Source organism: Trematomus bernacchii, unplaced genomic scaffold (genome assembly GCF_902827165.1).
Source record: "Trematomus bernacchii unplaced genomic scaffold, fTreBer1.1, whole genome shotgun sequence".
Taxonomy (NCBI): domain Eukaryota; kingdom Metazoa; phylum Chordata; class Actinopteri; order Perciformes; family Nototheniidae; genus Trematomus; species Trematomus bernacchii.
The window spans coordinates 3,624,204-3,643,820 of NW_022987710.1; the positions used below are offsets into that span (position 1 = coordinate 3,624,204).

General features: G+C 39.7%; 1 protein-coding gene and 1 long non-coding RNA gene across 3 annotated transcripts in view; one reads left to right on the forward strand and one right to left on the reverse strand.

Annotated features, from left to right (window-relative positions):
- ikbkg (inhibitor of nuclear factor kappa B kinase regulatory subunit gamma) overlaps positions 1-1,668 on the forward strand; it is a 29,858-nt gene extending 28,190 nt beyond the window's left edge. For both annotated transcript variants that reach the window (XM_034140944.1, XM_034140943.1), the window contains one exon: positions 508-1,668. In XM_034140944.1, the coding sequence (XP_033996835.1) occupies positions 508-680 (173 nt within the window). In that variant the 3' untranslated portion in view covers positions 681-1,668. The remainder of the gene's footprint in view (positions 1-507) is intronic.
- A 5,481-nt stretch (positions 1,669-7,149) lies between these two features.
- Positions 7,150-11,519, reverse strand: LOC117491145. Its single transcript, XR_004556740.1, has 4 exons — positions 11,462-11,519; positions 10,428-10,574; positions 10,305-10,338; positions 7,150-7,187 (listed from the first exon to the last, which is right to left on the reverse strand). It is a non-coding gene; the product is annotated as an uncharacterized LOC117491145 (long non-coding RNA).
- Positions 11,520-19,617: the final 8,098 nt, after the last annotated feature.

A 19,617-nucleotide genomic window follows, 5' to 3' on the forward strand; every position in this document is an offset into this window, starting at 1 on the left:
TTTGTTCTCATGATACCTACTCCAATATCTCTTTGCTGTCAAGCCCCACTCAAATAGTACTTTATGATCCAAAAGCTATACACAATAGGCCGCACATGCATTAAATATATATTTTTCCATAAACACTTGAATATTATTAACAGAAAAAACTGTTTGACAGTGAAAAAGTTACTTTATACAAATGATTATCAAGGTTGAAGCATAGTATTTTTTAAGTTAAGATATTAGCCCAGGTGCTTGATTTCAAATGCAGTGGACACTTGAGTATCATTTGTAAGTTTTGCTGCCCCTAAGCAAACACAGAATATTTTGAATAAGCACCGTATAGGTAAATGTACTGAGTTTAGTTTACTAACTTTTGTGCAGCATTATCAATGTAATTGATGGATTTTAAAGAAGAAGGCTTTTGAGTAGTGGGCTACTGTACTGAATGTGTGTGGTCACTTTGTAAAACAAAAGGGAAATGTGTCAGAAGCTGTTTTAAGATGCTTCCGTTCCCTGTTGCAGCTTTCAACACGGTGCCACCGGCCCCCTCGTTCCGCCATCAGGGTTTGCCCCCCCTTGGTGATCAAGGAGCCGCTGGTGCTGAGGAGCTGCCTGATTTATGTTGTCCTAAGTGCCAGTACCAGGCTCCAGATATGGACACGCTGCAGATACATGTCATGGACTGTATACAGTAACATGAGCGTACAGCACACACACACCTACAGATTTACATAGAAAGTACATTTAATTTTCTCACGTTTCCTAGTGTCTACTCCTAGCATTGGGCACAACTTGATAAACATCTTTGGCTGTGGCCCCTTGCTCTCTGACACACACTTCAAAACAGACACACAAACCGAAATACTTGCTGTACATCTTACAATTTTAACAATCGAATATGTTGGAAACAAGACCATTGGCAATCAAATGACAGTATGAAGTGAAAGCGGAGAATGACAGCAAATAATGAGCACAATGGATTACAAATTGTGCTGTAGCTTTTCAATTCTGCAACTCGTGCTTTTCGCGTCTTTCTCTTTACTCCTGGCACTTTTTATTTTTCCCTCGTCATGCCTTGCCTCTGAGATGGCCCACTGACAAACATGTCCATCAGTATTTGTATATGAATCCTGATATCTTGTCCCTCTTTGCTCTTGTGGGATAGTGGCAATCGAGGAGGTAAATACATACTGTGGAATAAGTGTATATAGTTTGACTGCATCCTCCAGGTTATACACGTGTACAATAGATAAATGGGGCCTTCAAATGAGAAATCGAATGACAATGTGAATAACCTTGTGAGCTTTGAATTATATACAATACTCAAATATGTTTTGGTCATAAATGTTGCTGTATACATTACCTCCAAACATGTATTATTATTAGAAATTAGAGATGGATTTACTCTAATTGAAAAAAGTAGCCATTCTCTATGTTCTGTGCCTGTGTACACATCTGACTGCACCACTGCTTTAACCCCGACCCTGAACGCACCACCCCTCTGTCTGTGCCCTTTATTCTGTCTTATCTATACCTGTAGCACCTTGCTATTTATCTCTCCGCAGGTAAGCACATCAAGGGTCCTTCACAGTTTGTGTGAATATTGTCTGTAATGATGGATCATTTGGTTCAAAGATTATTGTTTCAAACTGTTGAAGATTTAAATAAATTAGTTATTCATTAGATTGTATTTGTGTGTTTTGTCGTGTGTGTGTACCCCGAGTGGTAAGAAACAATTTCACAAAAAAATACGTTTTCTTTTTATGTTCTTTAAACTTAAAGGGGACCTATCATGCAAAATGCACTTTTGTACGTCTTTTATACATGAATATGTGTCCCCGGTGTTCCAGGGAACTCACCAAGTGTCAGAAAACACAACCCTCTCTATTTTCCTCCATACCCAAATCTCTAAAAAAGGGGCTGCAACGGATCTGATAAAAACTGATCCAGATTTGAACACTGTCCTGACGTCAGGACAGTGGCGCTACCGCTATTGGGCCAACTCCACCAATCAGGAGGAGACAGCCACGGCCATTGCCGTTCGAAAGCGCTGGAGACGCTGTAGTACATATGCCAGGCCTGTCGATGGTGCTGTTCTCGCAGAATCAGCCCTTGCAAAAACAGAGCTAAAAAATGTCAAATTGAGCGAAATGAGGCATGGCTAAAATGCATGATCTGTTTGGTATTTTGAAAAAAAAAAAGTATAAATTTAGGTATGGTCCAACACTATATTATTCAAATATAGCATGATAGGTCCACTTTAATCTAATATGCAAACTACTATAGTTTAGCATACTAGACCCAGAGGCGCCGTAAGGGGGTGAAAAGTTAGGACGATTACCCCTAGATTCCACCGGGTCCGTCTGCGGCGCGTTACGGGCGCGTTACGGCTGCGCCGCGGTGCTCACGGCGATCGCGTCCACTCTAGTCAATGGGTGCTATTCCACCACACGCGGCGCGTTACGGCTCAGAAGCGTCCCAGAAGCATCCCAGAAGCGCCCCAGAAGCGTCCCAGAAGCGGCTCGGCGCAGGGCTCCCCTAAAATTAGGATGAATCCTATTTTTGGCGCGGCGCAGCCGTAACGTGACCCCTAGATTCCACCGGGTCCGTCTGCGCCGCGTTACGGCTGCGCCGCGGTTTTTGTCCGGCCTCCTCCGGCGTCATACCCTACCAGGCGCGTTTCAGAAGCATTTCAGAAGCGGAGCGTCTTGCCTGCCGGCTCGCAGTTTTTGTTGATTTGGGCATATTTCCTGGACAGGCTACTTTGTACAGACAAAGTTAATAATAACTGTAATATTCCAGTTATAAACAACATGAATCAAAGATGTGTTGCTGTATTTTAGTGGTAAAAAAATGCATTCATCATCATAATTATTCTATATATATAATTTACACAGTGCCTGTAAACCGGAGGAGAACGCTGGCATTTCTCCTCCTACTTGAAAGACTACGGGGGGATAGGGTCTGCAAAATGAGTTTGTGTGTGTGTATATATATATATATATATGCTATATATGCTCTGAACGTTCCACTTCCTGCCTGCCCGACCTTACGTTACGGCTGCGCCGCGACAAAAATAGGATTCGATCCTAATTTTAGAGGAGCCCTGCCGGGTCCGTCCGTCTGCGGCGCGTTACGGGCGCGTTACGGGCGCGCCGCGGTGCTCACGACGATCGCAGCCACTCTAGTCAATGGGTGCTATTCCACCACACGCGGCGCGTTACGGCTCAGAAGCGTCCCAGAAGCGTCCCAGAAGCGGCTCGGCGCAGGGCTCCTCTAAAATTAGGCTGAGCAAGGGCTCGTAATAACTGTTAAAGGGCAAGGCTATGGTAACGATATTGGATCACTACACACAAGGTGCATGATGAGAAAAAGACTGAGAATAGGTAATAGGCTCTGATTTAGCACTACCATCAGGCCTTTTCATTTCTGTTTGTTGTCCATTTACACTTTAATACCCGCTTATTTTGTAGTTGGTATGTATATTTAATAAAAAAATCTGCTGCTTATGTTATTTTTTTTGTTATAGCATTTTATAAATGATAATATTGGTGTTAATGTTCACTTTATTTTAATTTAAGAGGTCATGTATATTTAAGTTATATTAATTTTGATTTATGAATGTTCCTGTTACGAACCCACTAGGGATGAGGAAGGCAACACACACCAGATGGTTTTGGTAAATAATTATAATTGGGTTTAATGAATAACAAAAAAAGGTGTACAACAAATTGAGAGCAAAAATAGCCTAAGCCAAACAAAGAAGCCAAAAGGGCGCAAATCTACTGCTAATAACAGAAGGAGGACTCTAATGGGGCATTTCCACCATGGCGCGGAGCGCGGTTTAAGCGTGCCGTGTCGTGCCGGGCCCGTTTTTGGTTGCGCTTCCACTAGGCCTAGTTCCGGCCCGGGGGTACTTTTTCACCTCTTTTCTGGCCCGACAAAATCGTGGTTCTATCGGGGCCAACAAACAGGGCTGAGTTTGCTAAACTAAAGAGAGAATCGCTGGCAAGGGGGCTACAACTACAACAAGATGAACATATTTGACCGTGATTTAATTGTAATACACGTTGCAAAATGATGCCGAAGTAACAACATACTGATACCGGTTAGTAAAAACCATGAATTAATGCTTTGACAAGTCTGCAGACAGACGGCAGGCGAAAAACCTTTTAAAATGCGTGTTTTCTAGATGGAGATTGGCTAAGCTAACGCAATATATGCTCCGACCGTCCACACTCACAACAACGGCCAAAACAGACATAAATAAACCAGCGACTGTATTCACCATGACACAGACAGTCTGTGGTTTGTACTTGTTTAACTTTTGTCTAGTTTCTGAACAGATATGAGGAGCTGTGAGCTTGAGTGCTAACAGCTAACGGCTGTGTTGTTTTTCTGGGGTTCTCATTGAAGATGACGTCACGGCTCCGCCTACACTGCGTTACTATAGTAACTACCCCAGTTCCTAAACTGTAATGGAAGCGCAGCATCAAGTGAGCTGGCCCTAACAAGGCCCAACGCGGCCTAGCAGTACCGAGCGAGGCCGAGGCCGACCGTGTGGTGGAAATGCGCCATAAAAGTGAGCCTAGTTACACACCTGAAATCACTACCAATCAACACTAATGGAAGGAGGCTGCAGGAAAACGCAGCTAGTAAAGGGAAGCTAAACATGCTACTCTAAACACATATATCAACACGCTACTCTAAGCACATATATAATCACACCAACAGTGGCGACTGGTCATTAGGGGCAGGTGGCACAGCCCCAGCTAGTGTCAGCAGAAAGTATTAAAAATAATGGTTACAAAAAAATGCAAAAAATAAATAAAAGAATATATAAAATATATTTTAAGATCATGTTTAATCATCTGATTCGTCTGTACATTGCTGTTTTAGTCTGTGTTCGTCTAATTAGTGTCTACAGTGTGTGCCTATTGAGCTGTTTTGAGCCATGTGGGACAAAACCCGATCATGCCCCTCCCTCTCACTGTCTAAGTGAATGGTGACTGTAAAAGCTACACTGCGCATGCTCAAAGTATTTTCCTATTTAATGTGTGTGGCAAAAAAATAATGACCATAGGGGCACTGAGCTGCCATCCCCACCATACGTCATCTCACATAATTCAGAGCTGATTGGCTGTAAGTACGTGTGCCGCGAAAAGTGTGGTGTGTGAAGAGGAGACGAGAGAGCTGCAGTGACGCGTCCTAAAACCCGGAAGTAAGCTGCGCATGGCTTCCCTCGACAAAAAAGCAATGAGATTTCTCCATAGGATTTTAGAAAATAGCTCGAAATAAGATCTGTGGGAAACGTACCTGTTAGATAAATGCACGTTTTGTTCACCCGGATAATATCCACATATCTACCCTACTTTTATAATTTTCGAACTTTTGATTTGATTTTGATTCGACTTTTGAAACTACAAGAAGATAAGGAGGACTTTTACAAAAAAGTAATAGAGATTTTTGTAGGCAAATGGACTTCATCTTCAAGTCAAGAGCCGCGTTCACACCAAATACTTTTCCCACAGTAGTTCCTGAGAACTTTAGTTCATGAGAGTTCTTTTAGTTCTGACGAACTAAAGCAGATCGCGTTCACACCAAAATGAGTTCCTGGGGGTGGATTAGGCAAATGAGCCGCTGACGTCACTTCTTCTTCTTCTGCTTAGATTTTCCTAGCAGGCTGCAAACAACTTCACGGCGAGTACAGTAGGTGGCGGTATGCACCTTAAAGTTGCAATCCGCCAAAAAAACCGAGAGAAGAAGAAGAAAAGCTTCCGCTTCCGCTGTATGCTTCTGTTTACCTTCCGACCTCAGACACGGTATGGAGTTGACGTTTTGGTGCTCGTGTTATACAGCTTCGTAACGGAGTTATTTAAGCCAATAACTCAGCCACAAATAAAAATACAGATCGACCATTCAAATGCAATAGAAATGCTGAGTCGGAGGCGAAGGCGGTTAAGAAGCCTTAACAAAAGGATTGGACCACGCTATGGACATGTTTCGATAGCTGAGGATGATGACCGTTATCACGCCCAAAGAACAGCAATGGTACGTTCATTAAATCACATTAATACTATCTAATGTAGGATTTATGAAGTTATGTAGGGCTAATTTGTGTCTTTGTATGTATTCCAGATATGCGAATACTACAGAACGCGTCGTGTCCCGCGCTCTCTCTGGGTGAACAATAGAACCTCGGCCTGGTGCACACCAATGTGCAGTGGATCAAAGTGGATCTTTTCAACTCCTCTGTATTCGCCTGGAAGCAACCATTGGGGAGACGCAACCTAAACAAATCGCCACGGGGCAAGACACTAAAGCTGATCTTTTGTACAGTGCATTTGGTTCTCTCTTTTATTTACCACAGTCAACAGACACAATTACAATAGTGCAGACACACCTTTGTGCAAAGATTAAATGTCAGTATCAAAACAGTACTCATACTGTATATTTGTATATTAATATGAGTATATTATTATGTTAAATGTGTGTTAAAGACAATGGGATGAGGTTGAAAGCTCTTTAAAAAGCTTTTGTATACCATCTTTACTGTGATAAATACATACATGTTAAGCATACACATCTGAAGAACTACGTTACACACACACACACACACAGGTTAGTCTGTGTACCGCTGCACTGCTGCTGGTTTAAACAAAGACAGTCATGATGCTAGTGCCGTGCATGTAGGTTCTCTTTTATTTATCAGAAGCAGATCAATAAGTGTCAGTAGTATCAAAACAATATAATAACAGTGGCAATATATATATAATCACAATAATACAAAATTAACTGTCCCAGGTGTAGGCAATTTGGGGTGAAGTGTCTTGCCCAGGGACACAACGACATCCTGACTGCAGTGGGGTTTGAACCTGTGCTCCCCTGATCCGAACACCAACGCACCAGACCACTGCATCACACGCCTCCCAACAAGTCATTGTACAGTTTATCAACGACAAGTTTTTCTTAATTTTTGTATTGAAGGCCTGTTGGATTTAATCAGCTCGCTTAGCACTGCCAGAAGCCCAGCCTGAAAGGTATTTTGTTGCTCCACCTCGATTCCTGGGCCTTGTGTGAATGCAGCAGCCGTTCGTCGTGCATCTCCTTGGCACGCAGGTCCTCATTCTCCTTGCTGACCATGGCACGGCGGGCCATCGCCATGATGGTGTCAAGGAAGCTGTCATCGCGTGCCCACTTTCCTAAGGTGAATATGCAAGATACAAGATCAGTTTAATCGCAACAACGACACAACATTGTCCAAATCTGTCTCTGCAGGCACACAACAGGAGGAACACGGGGAACACCTTTGATTTGACTATTAACATTTTAAATGGTGAAGGCACTAGCAATTGGGGGATGGAGGGCTCTCAGGACATGATAGGGACAAATAGATACAAATTAAACGTTTTACAATTTTAATGCAAGCATTAATGATGCTATGAAGCTTTGAATGATTCATACCGTAATAGAATAAGCCACATAGTCTTTAAATAGCCTTAGACACTTGACAGTGACTTTATTTAAAAGTTATTTCTGTCTGTAATGCACCTTTGCACCACATTGACATGATAAGCTGCAACAATCACATTTAAATTAAATAAGTGGAGGTGGAGTGTGACTGTGCAACCCGGTATCACGGCAAGACGTGAACATGTGACGATCTACCATGCTGGGAGACGTGAATATATCACGGTTTCGTCCCTTCAAACGTGACAGTTACACGGTATTGTTAACATGGCCCAAACAGTGGAGAAATACCCGGAAGTGCCAAGCAAATGGTCTACCGCGCCTATTGGTCGGTTTTTATTGTCAAAATTAGATGTTTTTAATTTATTTTTTAATCATCACACTTGATTTCGCCGATTTTCTTGTTGCCCTAGCTGGTCGACACCTCTTTTAGCAGAAACAAAGGCTACATTAATGTATTAAATCGATGTTAATCCATGTGTGTGGAGGTGAGGATGTGGAATTAACGGACGTGACGTTGTGCGATTGCGTTGCCAGGCAACCCAATTTACAAACTCTTCAACTACAACCCTAATTATATTTTAAAACATTTTAGAAGGCCTCACGAAATACTTTAATGTAAATTAAAATGTAAATGTGAAGGGGTGTGTGTAATGTGGTGATTGACATTATTCACCCACGGATCTATGGGTATTGTTCCGCACGGACATTTTAGTTAAACGGACTTACTGTTGATGTGAAATCCGAAAAAAAAAATACGTTATACACCATAACGGTGCACAGCTGATATAAAAGGACTTGTCGTTTTTAAAGATATTACTGATTTTCTTTGAATATAAGAATGTAAATACTGAGTTGAGAGAATAGTCAGGGGATTTGGGTGATGGGAGACACATCTATGGATTCAGAATTTCAATAGCTTACTGTTAAATGACAGATATACCTTTCTGTCTGTGATGTTTTACAAATCAGATATAAGTAAAACATGTGAAATAATATAGCAATATCCTGTACAATTATGTGAAAACATGAATAAAACTACACATCTTCAGATATTATACATACACAAGTGTCCTACACTAATAATACAAAGTTATTATGGCTGTGTGTACCTTGTGTGCACCGCCTAGTGGTTAAAGCACGTTATTGAATTAGTTGTGTATATGATATGTCAATGAACCTTAGAAAATCTTGAAATCTTGGAAGGGATATGCAAAATAGCCATTATATACAGTCTTTAATAAACTATTAGTAGAGAATAACGAGTAATCAATATACTTTATAGGGATCTGCAGATAAATGTTTAGTCTTCTCAAGCAGCAACTATCAAATATCTCTCCTGATTGTTGGCACTTGACGATCACCTTTCCCTGAATTTTACTCAGGTGTAACTAAAGCCTGATTTAAGGGTTGTTTATATTTCACATCATTAATCAGAATCTGCAAAGTAACTAAAATAAATGTAGTGGAGTAAAAATACCAGGTTAACCTCTGAATTGTAGTGGAGTAGAATTGCTGTTTTGTTTAGTAATGGATATTGAATATGGAATAAAGGTTTTGACAAGACCTGGTGTAACAATAATCAAAAAGGACATTAAAAGAGCTCCAGATGTCAATGATCTAAACAAAACAGCACACCTGAAATGTATTAAATACTTTATTAAGGGCAGTGAATTAGTTTTTTCTGTATGTTTTTCAAATCAGTGTTATACAGTAAGTGTCATAGACAGTGTTACATTGCTATTATTATCCTTAAAATATATATTATAAAACAAAACCATTTATGATCTTTTTTTTTGGGTGGTTTACTAATGACAGTTAATTCTGTTTTCTGCTATTGATGGTTTCATTTTTGTGAAAAATAATCAAATAATCAAATTCAATAACGTGCTTTAACCACTAGATGTGCCTTTCTATCAACTGTGCACCGTTATGGTGTAAATACAGCCTATCTACCAATTGGATCAAATATAAAAGTCAGCCGAATTATTATTGATACTGCAAGGAGACGTATTGTGTGAAAATAAATGTAAGATGTTGTTTAATTGCGGATATATTTATGATCCACGTCACGTTTTCAGTCTTCTCATCAGGGCTCTATAAATACAGAACTACGGCAGATGTGTCATATTTAATGCAGCCAAACCGTGTATTACAATGCCGTTATGTGATGACCTCCAAAGAGAAAAGCAAGCAAACTCGGAATAAAGTATTATTTTATTTTTTTTAAATGTTTTCGGATTTCACATCAACAGGAGTCCGGTTAACTAAAATGTCCGTGCGGAATAATACCCCCAACCCATAGATCCGTGGGTGAATAATGTCAATCACCACATTACACACATTCCTTCACATTTACATTTTAATTTACATTAAAGTATTTCGTGAGGCTGTCTAAAATATTTTAAAATATAATTAGGGTTGTAGTTGAAGAGTTTGTAAATTGCGTTGCCTGGCAACGCAATCGCACAACGTCACGTCCGTTAATTCCACATCCTCACCTCCACACACATGGATTAACATCGATTTAATACATTAATGTAGCCTTTGTTTCTGCTAAAAGAGGTGTCGACCAGCTAGGGCAACAAGAAAATCGGCAAAATCGAATGTGACGATTAAAAAATAAATTAAAAACATCTAATTTTGACAATAAAAACCGACCAATAGGCGGGGTAGACCATTTGCTAGGCACTTCCGGGTATTTCTCCACTGGTTGGGCCATGATAACAATACCGTGTAACTGTCACGTTTGAAGGGACGAAACCGTGATATATTCACGTCTCCCAGCATGGTAGATCGTCACATGTTCACGTCTTGCCGTGATACCGGGTTGGACTGTGTGTACGTACCATTTGACGATTGACCAGACGATGTGGACCCCATCTGCAAAGCAAAACAAGTTGATCTTACAAACACTTCCTAACATGTAAACAACGCTCTGTATGAACGTGTGAAGCAGAGTGTTATCCCACCTTGGGGGAGCGTGTCTGGGGTAAGTTGACGGAGTGTTTCAGCCTTTTGACGGCCTCAGTGATGGCCTGGGTCTCCGTCTCGTCCAGAGCACAGCACAGGTTCTTCAGAGTCTGCACCACCCGCTCCACCGTCTTATACTGGGTGCTCTGAATATAGAGATACACGTTGGTCAGAGGTAGGAAGTAGCGGAGTACAAATACCTCGTTACTGTACTTAAGTACATTCCACTACTTATTTTTCTGATCACTTTTTACTTCTACTTCTTACATTTTGAACACAAATACCTGTACTTTCTACTTCTTACATTTTGAACACAAATACCTGTACTTTCTACTTCTTACATTTTCCAAACAGGCTGGTTACTTTAGTTTGAATGTGTGTTTGGTGGCGTGATCATTATTATTTAGAGTCATTGCGTGCCTATTGATTTGAACACGATCCGTGTATCCATCATTTCCTGGTCTTCTCTAAAGAAGAGGGACCAATGAAAACGTTGTCATGTTGCCGTTGTTCAGCATGGAAACATTCATTAGCTAACAATGACATTATTGTTCTATTAATATAAAGGGAGGTCAGGTACTCTTTAAAACAGCTGGTAGTTATGGGTACTTTTTACTTAAGTACATTTCAAAGCCCTCTTTACTTTTACTTAAGAAGTTTTACCAGAGTATTTCAAACACGAGTATCTGTACTTCTACTTGAGTAAAGGATGGAGGTGTGTGGCGCAGTGGATAAGTGCATTGGTGTTCGGATCAGGGGAGCACAGGTTCAAACCCCACTGCAGTCAGCATGTCGTTGTGTCCCTGAGACACTTCACCCCAAAGTGCTCCTGTGGGGATTGCCCACAGTATTGAGTATGTAAGCTTTGGATAAAAGCGTCTAACAAGTGACATGTAATAATTCAAAAAGCTTTTGAATATTGAATAACAAACCAATGTGGTTTACTTGTTATCCACAGTTTAGCTGCTAAATGTTTTTTAGCAATGCTTTTCTTTGTGCTCCACATATCTAAATGTATAAAGTGTGTTTTCACCTCCGTTCCCTCCTGTTTGCTGCAGTATGGCAGCAGCGGTCAGGATGGACCGGGCACAGGGTGTGGAGCTGCCTACTCTCAGCGGGGGGGAACTGAACGTGGAAACTGTGTTTCTCTGAGGGATCCTCCATGTAGTCTGAGAAGCCTTCTGAGGAAACAAGGTCAAACTATTTAGGATAATACAAGGAACAATGTTTAGGCAGTAAATAGAATTTCAATTACATTTCTACTTAAATGTGCAAAAATATTAGAACATCAGTCTTTGTGGCATGCAGGTAATCAACTGTTTAAGCTTTTACCATTAACATGTAGAATGAATGTTGCAAATTACTTGAAATTAGAGCAACTACAATCTATTGTTTACCTCAGTGTAGCCACAGAGGTCCAGCTAGCATGCTAATTGCTAACGTTATATTATCGTTTTATCCCGGAGGGGAAAACTAGTTTCTAATCCTGAGAGAAACACCTCGCCTGAAACACACGATTAGTGCCATGAGTTAGTGAAGCAAATTACAGAACATTGCACACTTATTCACAAGTCAAAACATGTTCATAGCGGGCATGGATGAGAATAGCCAGCTAGCTAGATGTTATTAGCCAGCTTGGACCTAACGTTAGCAAGTTCTACCATGGCTAGCTCGATCTACTGAGCAAATAAAAGTACATCTAAGACCAGTATTGTGCAGATTAAAACAGTGCAGTGCATGTATTTTATTTTACCTTGGTAGTCGTCCCGACATGACTTTGCCAGGTCTGCTAACTTTGCAGAGCCACAGAAACTGCATTCAGTAGAAGCTTCTGAATGTGGCGCTTCGCGTCCTCCGAGTCAATCGCCAGAAGCGCAGACACATCCTCATCCTCATCACTCCACCGCTCCAATTGATTGATTTAGTGTTGCTATAATAACTGCTTTCACAAAAGGAATCTCTTCGTGTGTGCTGCGAAGCGAGGAAATACAATGGCCGCTTACAACAAAAAATTCTGAGTCAAACGGGCGTGGTTTGCATTCCGCACAGCCAATCAGACGTACGAACTACTTTCTCCCACAAAAGACCCTGCTCTGTGGCAGGGACTGAAAAGCGAGTCTCGCGAACTAAGTTGAGCTACTTTAGTTCCTGGGGCTTTTTGGTGTGAACGCAAATATATCGTAGTTCTGATGAACTATTGTGGGAAAAGTACACCAAAGTACTCCGGTGTGAACGCACCTAAGGTAAGACCACCATTTTATTGAAAATGGGAACTTACTAAGAGAGAACAATTCAATATTTAAATGAAACAATTACATTTTTTGGGTATCCTTTTGTTGAACTGTCTGTTTAAAATTAATCGAAGCATCAGACTAAAAAAGCTTTTGAAAATAATATTATATTTTGATTTAGGTCAAAATATAATATTTGTAAACCTGAAGAGTCACAGTGCCAGTGCCTCACCAGCCATGAGGAGGAGGTTAGCCGCTCAGCATAAGTTACCATGGAGATCTAGCCCGCTAAAAAGAGAACCAGCGTCGTAGGACCGGAAAGCCCGAGTTTTCCCTGAAGTCAGCCGGCTATGCGAAAATCCGGCTTCGTAGTACAGGCCTCAGGAAGGCGACAGCCGTAACAGTTCCATTCAAATATGTTATTTAAAAGGCATTTACACCATAAAAGATGACTATTGAGGTCTATTGTCAGGAATGTTAGTCTTACATCAAATAGTGAATTCTACTGCAGTAGAATTTGCAGTCTGCACAGTGTTATATTTTCACCGCTCAGTGTCAGTAAATATTGTGCGGTTAGTATTGGACTACAAGATAGATGCAAGCCTGTACAGGTAGAGTTATTTAAAGCATAAATGAGTCGGTTGGGTTCTGGAGGTGTGGTTACAGCAATTGTGCTTGGTTGGCGTGGCCTGGGCCTGGTGGTGGGGCCCAATGTGATATATTTTCATGGGGCCCAAAATCACTGGCCGTGCCCCTGAGTAGACCATAGTAGTGATGTTATGTATTGCGCCGAGGCTTCGGAGCGTGTGTCGAGTAATCCCCGAAGCTTTTTGTGAAGCATGTATCGAGGCTTGTATCGTTTTGGGCCAGTGACGTCATCGATGACAAACAAAGCCTCACTGCCTGTCGATACCACGTGACTGCTTCAGGAAGCGATTCAGATCGGTTGAACCGTTGAACCACAACGCTCATAATACCCATGGATGTATAATAAGAACCATCCCTTACGCAAAGAAAATATATTTCCCCATATATTAACTGTCAATATATTGCATTATTTTGTTTTCTGATTTACTGGTTAATTGAAAAGATTTAATCAAGGAAATCTTGCTGTTGGCTACACCAACTGATACTGATTAATAATCAACATGAAAAACATATTTATTCATATCTACAAAATATATTGAAGATATATAGAATAATATATTGTGTTAATATATTGCAATATATGGCATAATACATCAGTAATTGCCGCTTTCCATATATTGAGTAATATATTTAAATATATATAATATATTGGTTGTGTATATATGTGAACATACATTTACTATATATTAACATTTATATGGGGACATGTACTATATATATTCACAAATATATGGGGACATGTATGTACTATATATTCAGATTTATATGGGGACATGTATGTAGAATATATTCACAATTATATGGGGACATGTACTAAATATATTCACAAATATATGGGGACATGTATGTACTATATATTCAGATTTATATGGGGACATGTATGTAGAATATATTCACAATTATATGGGGACATGTACTATATATATTCACAATTATATGGGGACATGTATGCGCTATATATTCACAATTATATGGGGACATGTATGCACTATATATTCAGATTTATAAAAGACCATGTACGTACCATATATTCTGAACATGAGTGCAATATATGTTCACAATGAGGAGAAATGCATGTTCTGATAAAAAAAATCTTTCATTTAATTTCAAACCTTTATTTATGCAGGTGAATCCTATTGAGATCATTGATCTCTTTTTCAAGGGTGACCTGCTGCAAGTAGGTTCCACATGAATACATATAAACATAACAGAAAAACAAAAAAGGACATCATACAGCATATTTACAGTGACTACAGTTTACATAGCTAGTAACATTTACAGGTTCCAACAGTTTCCGATTGGATAATATCTATCCTTGCTTTAAAAACATTTAGTGGAACCAAATTGCTCAGACTGTTCCAAGTTAGCGGAGCTGCGCATCTAAAAGCTATCTTCCCTAAGACAGTGCTAGCAGTTGGCACATTTAATAAAATCACAGCATTCGATCTCAGGCAGTAGCCACTTACAATTCGCCGTGAGATCAGGGAGCAGATGTAGGAAGGAAGTTTCCCTAACATGGCTTTGTATATAAAAATGTACCAGTGACTGAGCCTCTGTACAGTTAGTGATTAAGGCAAACCTGCCCTTGCATACAGGGTACAGTGATGGGTTAATACTTTACAGTTTGTCACAAATCTCAGTGCACTGTGATAGGCGGCATCTAACTTGACCAGGCAATTGGCAGGTGCATTCATATAGATCAGATCACCATAGTCCAGTACAGGTAAAAAGGTCACAGTGACTAGCCTTTTTCTGGCCTCAAGTGAGAAACAGGACTTGTTCCTGGAAAAGAAACCTAGCCTAACCCTCAGTTTTTTAAGCAGGTTATTGACATGAAGTTTAAAAGTGAGACAATCATCAAGCCAGATACCAAGGTATTTGTAACAGGTAACCACTTCAAGTTTTATTCCTTGCGTAATTACAATATCTAAAACAGGCTCTGGTGTCTTTTTAGCTTTTGAAAAGAGCATTACCTTGGTTTTATCAACATTTAAAAGAAGCTTAAGCGCTGAGAGCTGAGTCTGAATAATGAGAAGCTTAATTTGTTTTTTTCTATCAATGTGTAACAGTTATCAAAATACTCATTAAAAGAAGGACAAGGAAAGAATAAAAGAAAAGGCCTATAAACTAGACCCTCCAGAAAAACGCGGGCTAAAATCCTTGATTATGCGGGCTAAAATCCTTGATTATGCGATTAAACATGCAGGGTTTTTATGTGATTTTATGCGGTGAAGTTGCGAAATATGCGGAAATATGCGAAAAGTTGCGAAAAAAAGGTGATTCTTCTCCCACACCCTGTTACTAGGCTACTACTGAATGAAAGTGAGCCCTTTTAAAGAGTTCCTATGATAAACAAGCATACTAGAAGCAAGCTACATCACAAAGTGTTATTTATGTATTTATATATGGGCTATTTTAATCACTCTCTCACACTCACACACACACACACACACACACACACACACACACACACACACACCACACACACACACAACACACACACACACACCACACACACACACACACACAACACCACACACACACACACACACACACACACCACACACACACACACACACACACACACACCACACACACACACACACACACACACACACACACACACACACACACACACACACACACACACACACACACACACACACACACACAACACACACACACACACACACACACACACACACAACACTCTTCTCCGCCTCATTCTGTTTTCATTTACTCGTTCGTTATCTGACCAGCTTCAATCTTGTAGGCTACTCACCTCGTTTCTTGTAGCCCTCGAAAGGGTTTTGGAGGTTGATGCCTCGGTGAACGCGAGTTGTTTGACTTTCTTGTCCGCAGCAGCAGAAAGCATTTTAGAATGTTTGAATGAATCAAAGTGGGTCGTCACCGTCGATTTTCTCTTATGCTCCAACACACAGTTGCACGGGGTGCAGAATAGTTTCCCCCCACTTTCGTGCAAGACATCGGGGTACTGCTTTGCCCGGTCTTTAGCAGAAATGTTCGTAGGCAAATGAGATGGATTCGATTTTTTTCATCTTGGTCAGAGCCGTATAATAGTATAATAGTATATAATAATAATAGTATAATAGTATATAATAATCTATATGGCGCTGATCTTGTTGTTTTCTCTCTCGTGTGAGTTCCACACATTCACTCTACGGTGTTGTTTACCTGCGCGAGCTGATGACATCACTACTTCACGTTAACTTTTTTTTCCCTCAACTTTGTGTGGAAAAATGCGGCGATTATGCGACCTTTTAATAAATATGCGCCCTTTTAAAAATCTGCGCCATTTTGCTGATTATGCGGTAAATTATGCGATCGCATAATCGCGTTTTTCTGGAGGGTCTAATAAACAACACATTATGTAATGACTCAAGAACATTTTCATGTAATTATGTAATAAAACCCACATTTTGTAATAATCTGCTGCATTCTGTAACAGCCTGAACGCAATATAAAATACATTTCCCTGCATTTTGTAATAAATTATTACATTTTGCAATGGTTATTACAAAATGCGTGAGTTGCCCTTTTAAAAAACTGTAATATTCATTATGTAACCATAACCAAACTGTAAATATATCCCAAAATTGATGTTGATATACATGTTGGCTAATGAATATGGTAACACTTGATCTAGTTTTGGCCAATGAAAGATATTCTACTGAAATATTTTTAAATTATGAGTAAGGATGATTCATGGTTGAATAAATAAATAAACAGTTGTAATGTTATTGTTTGCAACTCATTTTGTAATAACCACAGCAATATGTAATAATATATTTCAAAATGTGGCGACATGCATTACATATTTGCATTGAACTTGTTTACTACATAATGGGCAAATTATTACAAAAGGAGGTGTTATTACATAATGAAGGGAAAATGTATTACATTTTGTATAGGTATAGTTAATAAATGATGCATTGTTATTTCATACAGGGCCAAAAAGAGCAGTCTGTTATCCTATTTAACAATCTTGTTTTTTTGTTTCACCTGGTGACAACTTTAAACATGAGCTGATCACTCATTAAAACAAGGTCCGGAACAGGGCCAAAAAAAAACAGTCTTGTACCCTATTTGATCGTCAATCTTGTTTTTTTCGTGCCTTAACTCACAAATTCTTGTGTTAATGGATGTTCTTATATCTGATGTCTTGGTCCCTGGATGGTGGTTTACTACAGCATCTGTGGAACAGAACAATTACAAATAATTAGAAGTTCACAAAAGACAGCAGGAATTATAACAATATCCATAATATCTATATTAAAGCATGGGCTGGCTTGGTGAATAATGTGGGAATACAAATAGTGGAAGAATAGGCTTTGTACATTTTCGTCTGAGTGTGGCGCTACTGGTTGGTATATTTTATGGAATTTGGACCAAGCATCTGCATCTGTAACAGTTCCGTTTAAAACTTTTTTAAATGTAATTGCATTCATCTTTAAAGGTGGGGTAGGTAAGTTTGAGAAACCGGCTTGAGATACACTTTTTGTTATATTCCATGGAATGCTCTTAACATCATATGGTTTAGCCTTTCTCAGGCTACAACATGGTTAAGTTTATGAATATTATTAAGGAATACAAATCCCTCTTTGCAATGTTTACCAGCCTCCTTAGGCTTTTCAATCACAATCATTCAACTGGAATAAAAACAATAATGTTAACATGAACATATGATTTAATGTTCGTTGTTTAGAGTTATTCTAAGGGTTTACTCATTGGCAGTGGCGTTTTTATATGTACAAAAGTGGTGGGGCACAAAAAACTTAGATGGCTATATATAAGCTTCTGCAGTGACGTGCAGTGAGGTTCATGGCTGGTGAGGCACTGGCACTGACTCTTCAGGTTTACAAATATTATATTTTGACCTAAACCAAAATATAATATTATTTTCAAAAGCTTTTTTTGTCTGATGCTTCGATTAATTTTAAACAGACAGTTCAACAAAAGGATACCCAAAAAATGTAATTTTATCATTTAAATATTGAATTGTTCTCTCTTAGTAAGATCCCATTTTCAATCAAATTGCGGTCTTACCTTGACTTGAAGATGAAGTCCATTTGCCTATCCTTCTGGACAAACATTTCTATTACTTTTTTGTAAAAGTCCTCCTTATGTTCTTGTAGTTTCAAAAGTCTATCATAAATCTAATCCATAGATTTATGATAAAAAAATTATAAAAGTAGGGTAGGACATGTGGATGTTATCCGGCTGATCAAAACGTGCATTTATCTACAGGTACGTTTCCCACAGATCTATTTCCAGCTATTTTCTAAAATCCTCTGGAGAAATCTCATTGCTTTTTGTCGAGGGAAGCCATGCGCAGCTTACTTCCTGGTTTTAGGACGCGTCACTGCAGCTCTCTCGTCTCCTCTTCACACACCACACTTTTCGCGGCACACGTACTTACAGCCAATCAGCTCTGAATGATTTGAGATGACGTATGGTGGGGATGGTAGCTCCATGCCCCTCTGGTCATTATTTTTTTTGCCACACACATTTCATTACAAAATACTCTGAGCATGCGCAGTGTAGTTTTTACAGTCACCGTTGACTTCACAGCGAGAGGGAGGGGCATAATCAGGTTTTGTCCCACATGGCTCTAAACAGCTCAATAGGCACACACTGTGACTGTAGACACACTAATTAGAAGAACACAGACTAAAACAGCAATGTACAGACGAATCAGATGATTAAACATGATCTTAAAATATATTTTATATATTTTTTTATTTATTTTTTTGCATTTTTGTAATCATTATTTGTAATACTTTCTGCTGACACTAGGTGGGGCTGTGCCCCACCTGCCCCTAATGACCAGTCGCCACTGCTCATTGGGAACTCGGTATGAGATAGAGCACACTGTTGAGATGTCCAATCTGCCTGTTTTACACACAACAGGGGGTTTGTGTTCAAATGAAGCCCATGATGAAGCCTCATGAGATGAACCCTTTTGCGAACCAATTGGCTGGAAAGCTTCAAAGCTTCATCAGGCTTCATCTCGCCATCACTAGACCATAGCATTTGAAATGGTTACGTTTTAAAAGTGTCCTGTTCTGGGTCAAGCTGAACAGTGAGACAGATGACCAGGAACTATAACTTCCGCCTTCAGAATAAGAAGTATTTGCTTTTATCCAACGACTGTCCATTCGCTATTGGTTAGAATTGCTTTTTTTTTTAACAATATTACTCCAATATAACTCAAAGACGTTTAGTATGTGTGTGTATAGGCTTACACTATGGAGCGAATCCGTACATCTGCATAGACAGACATGCACAG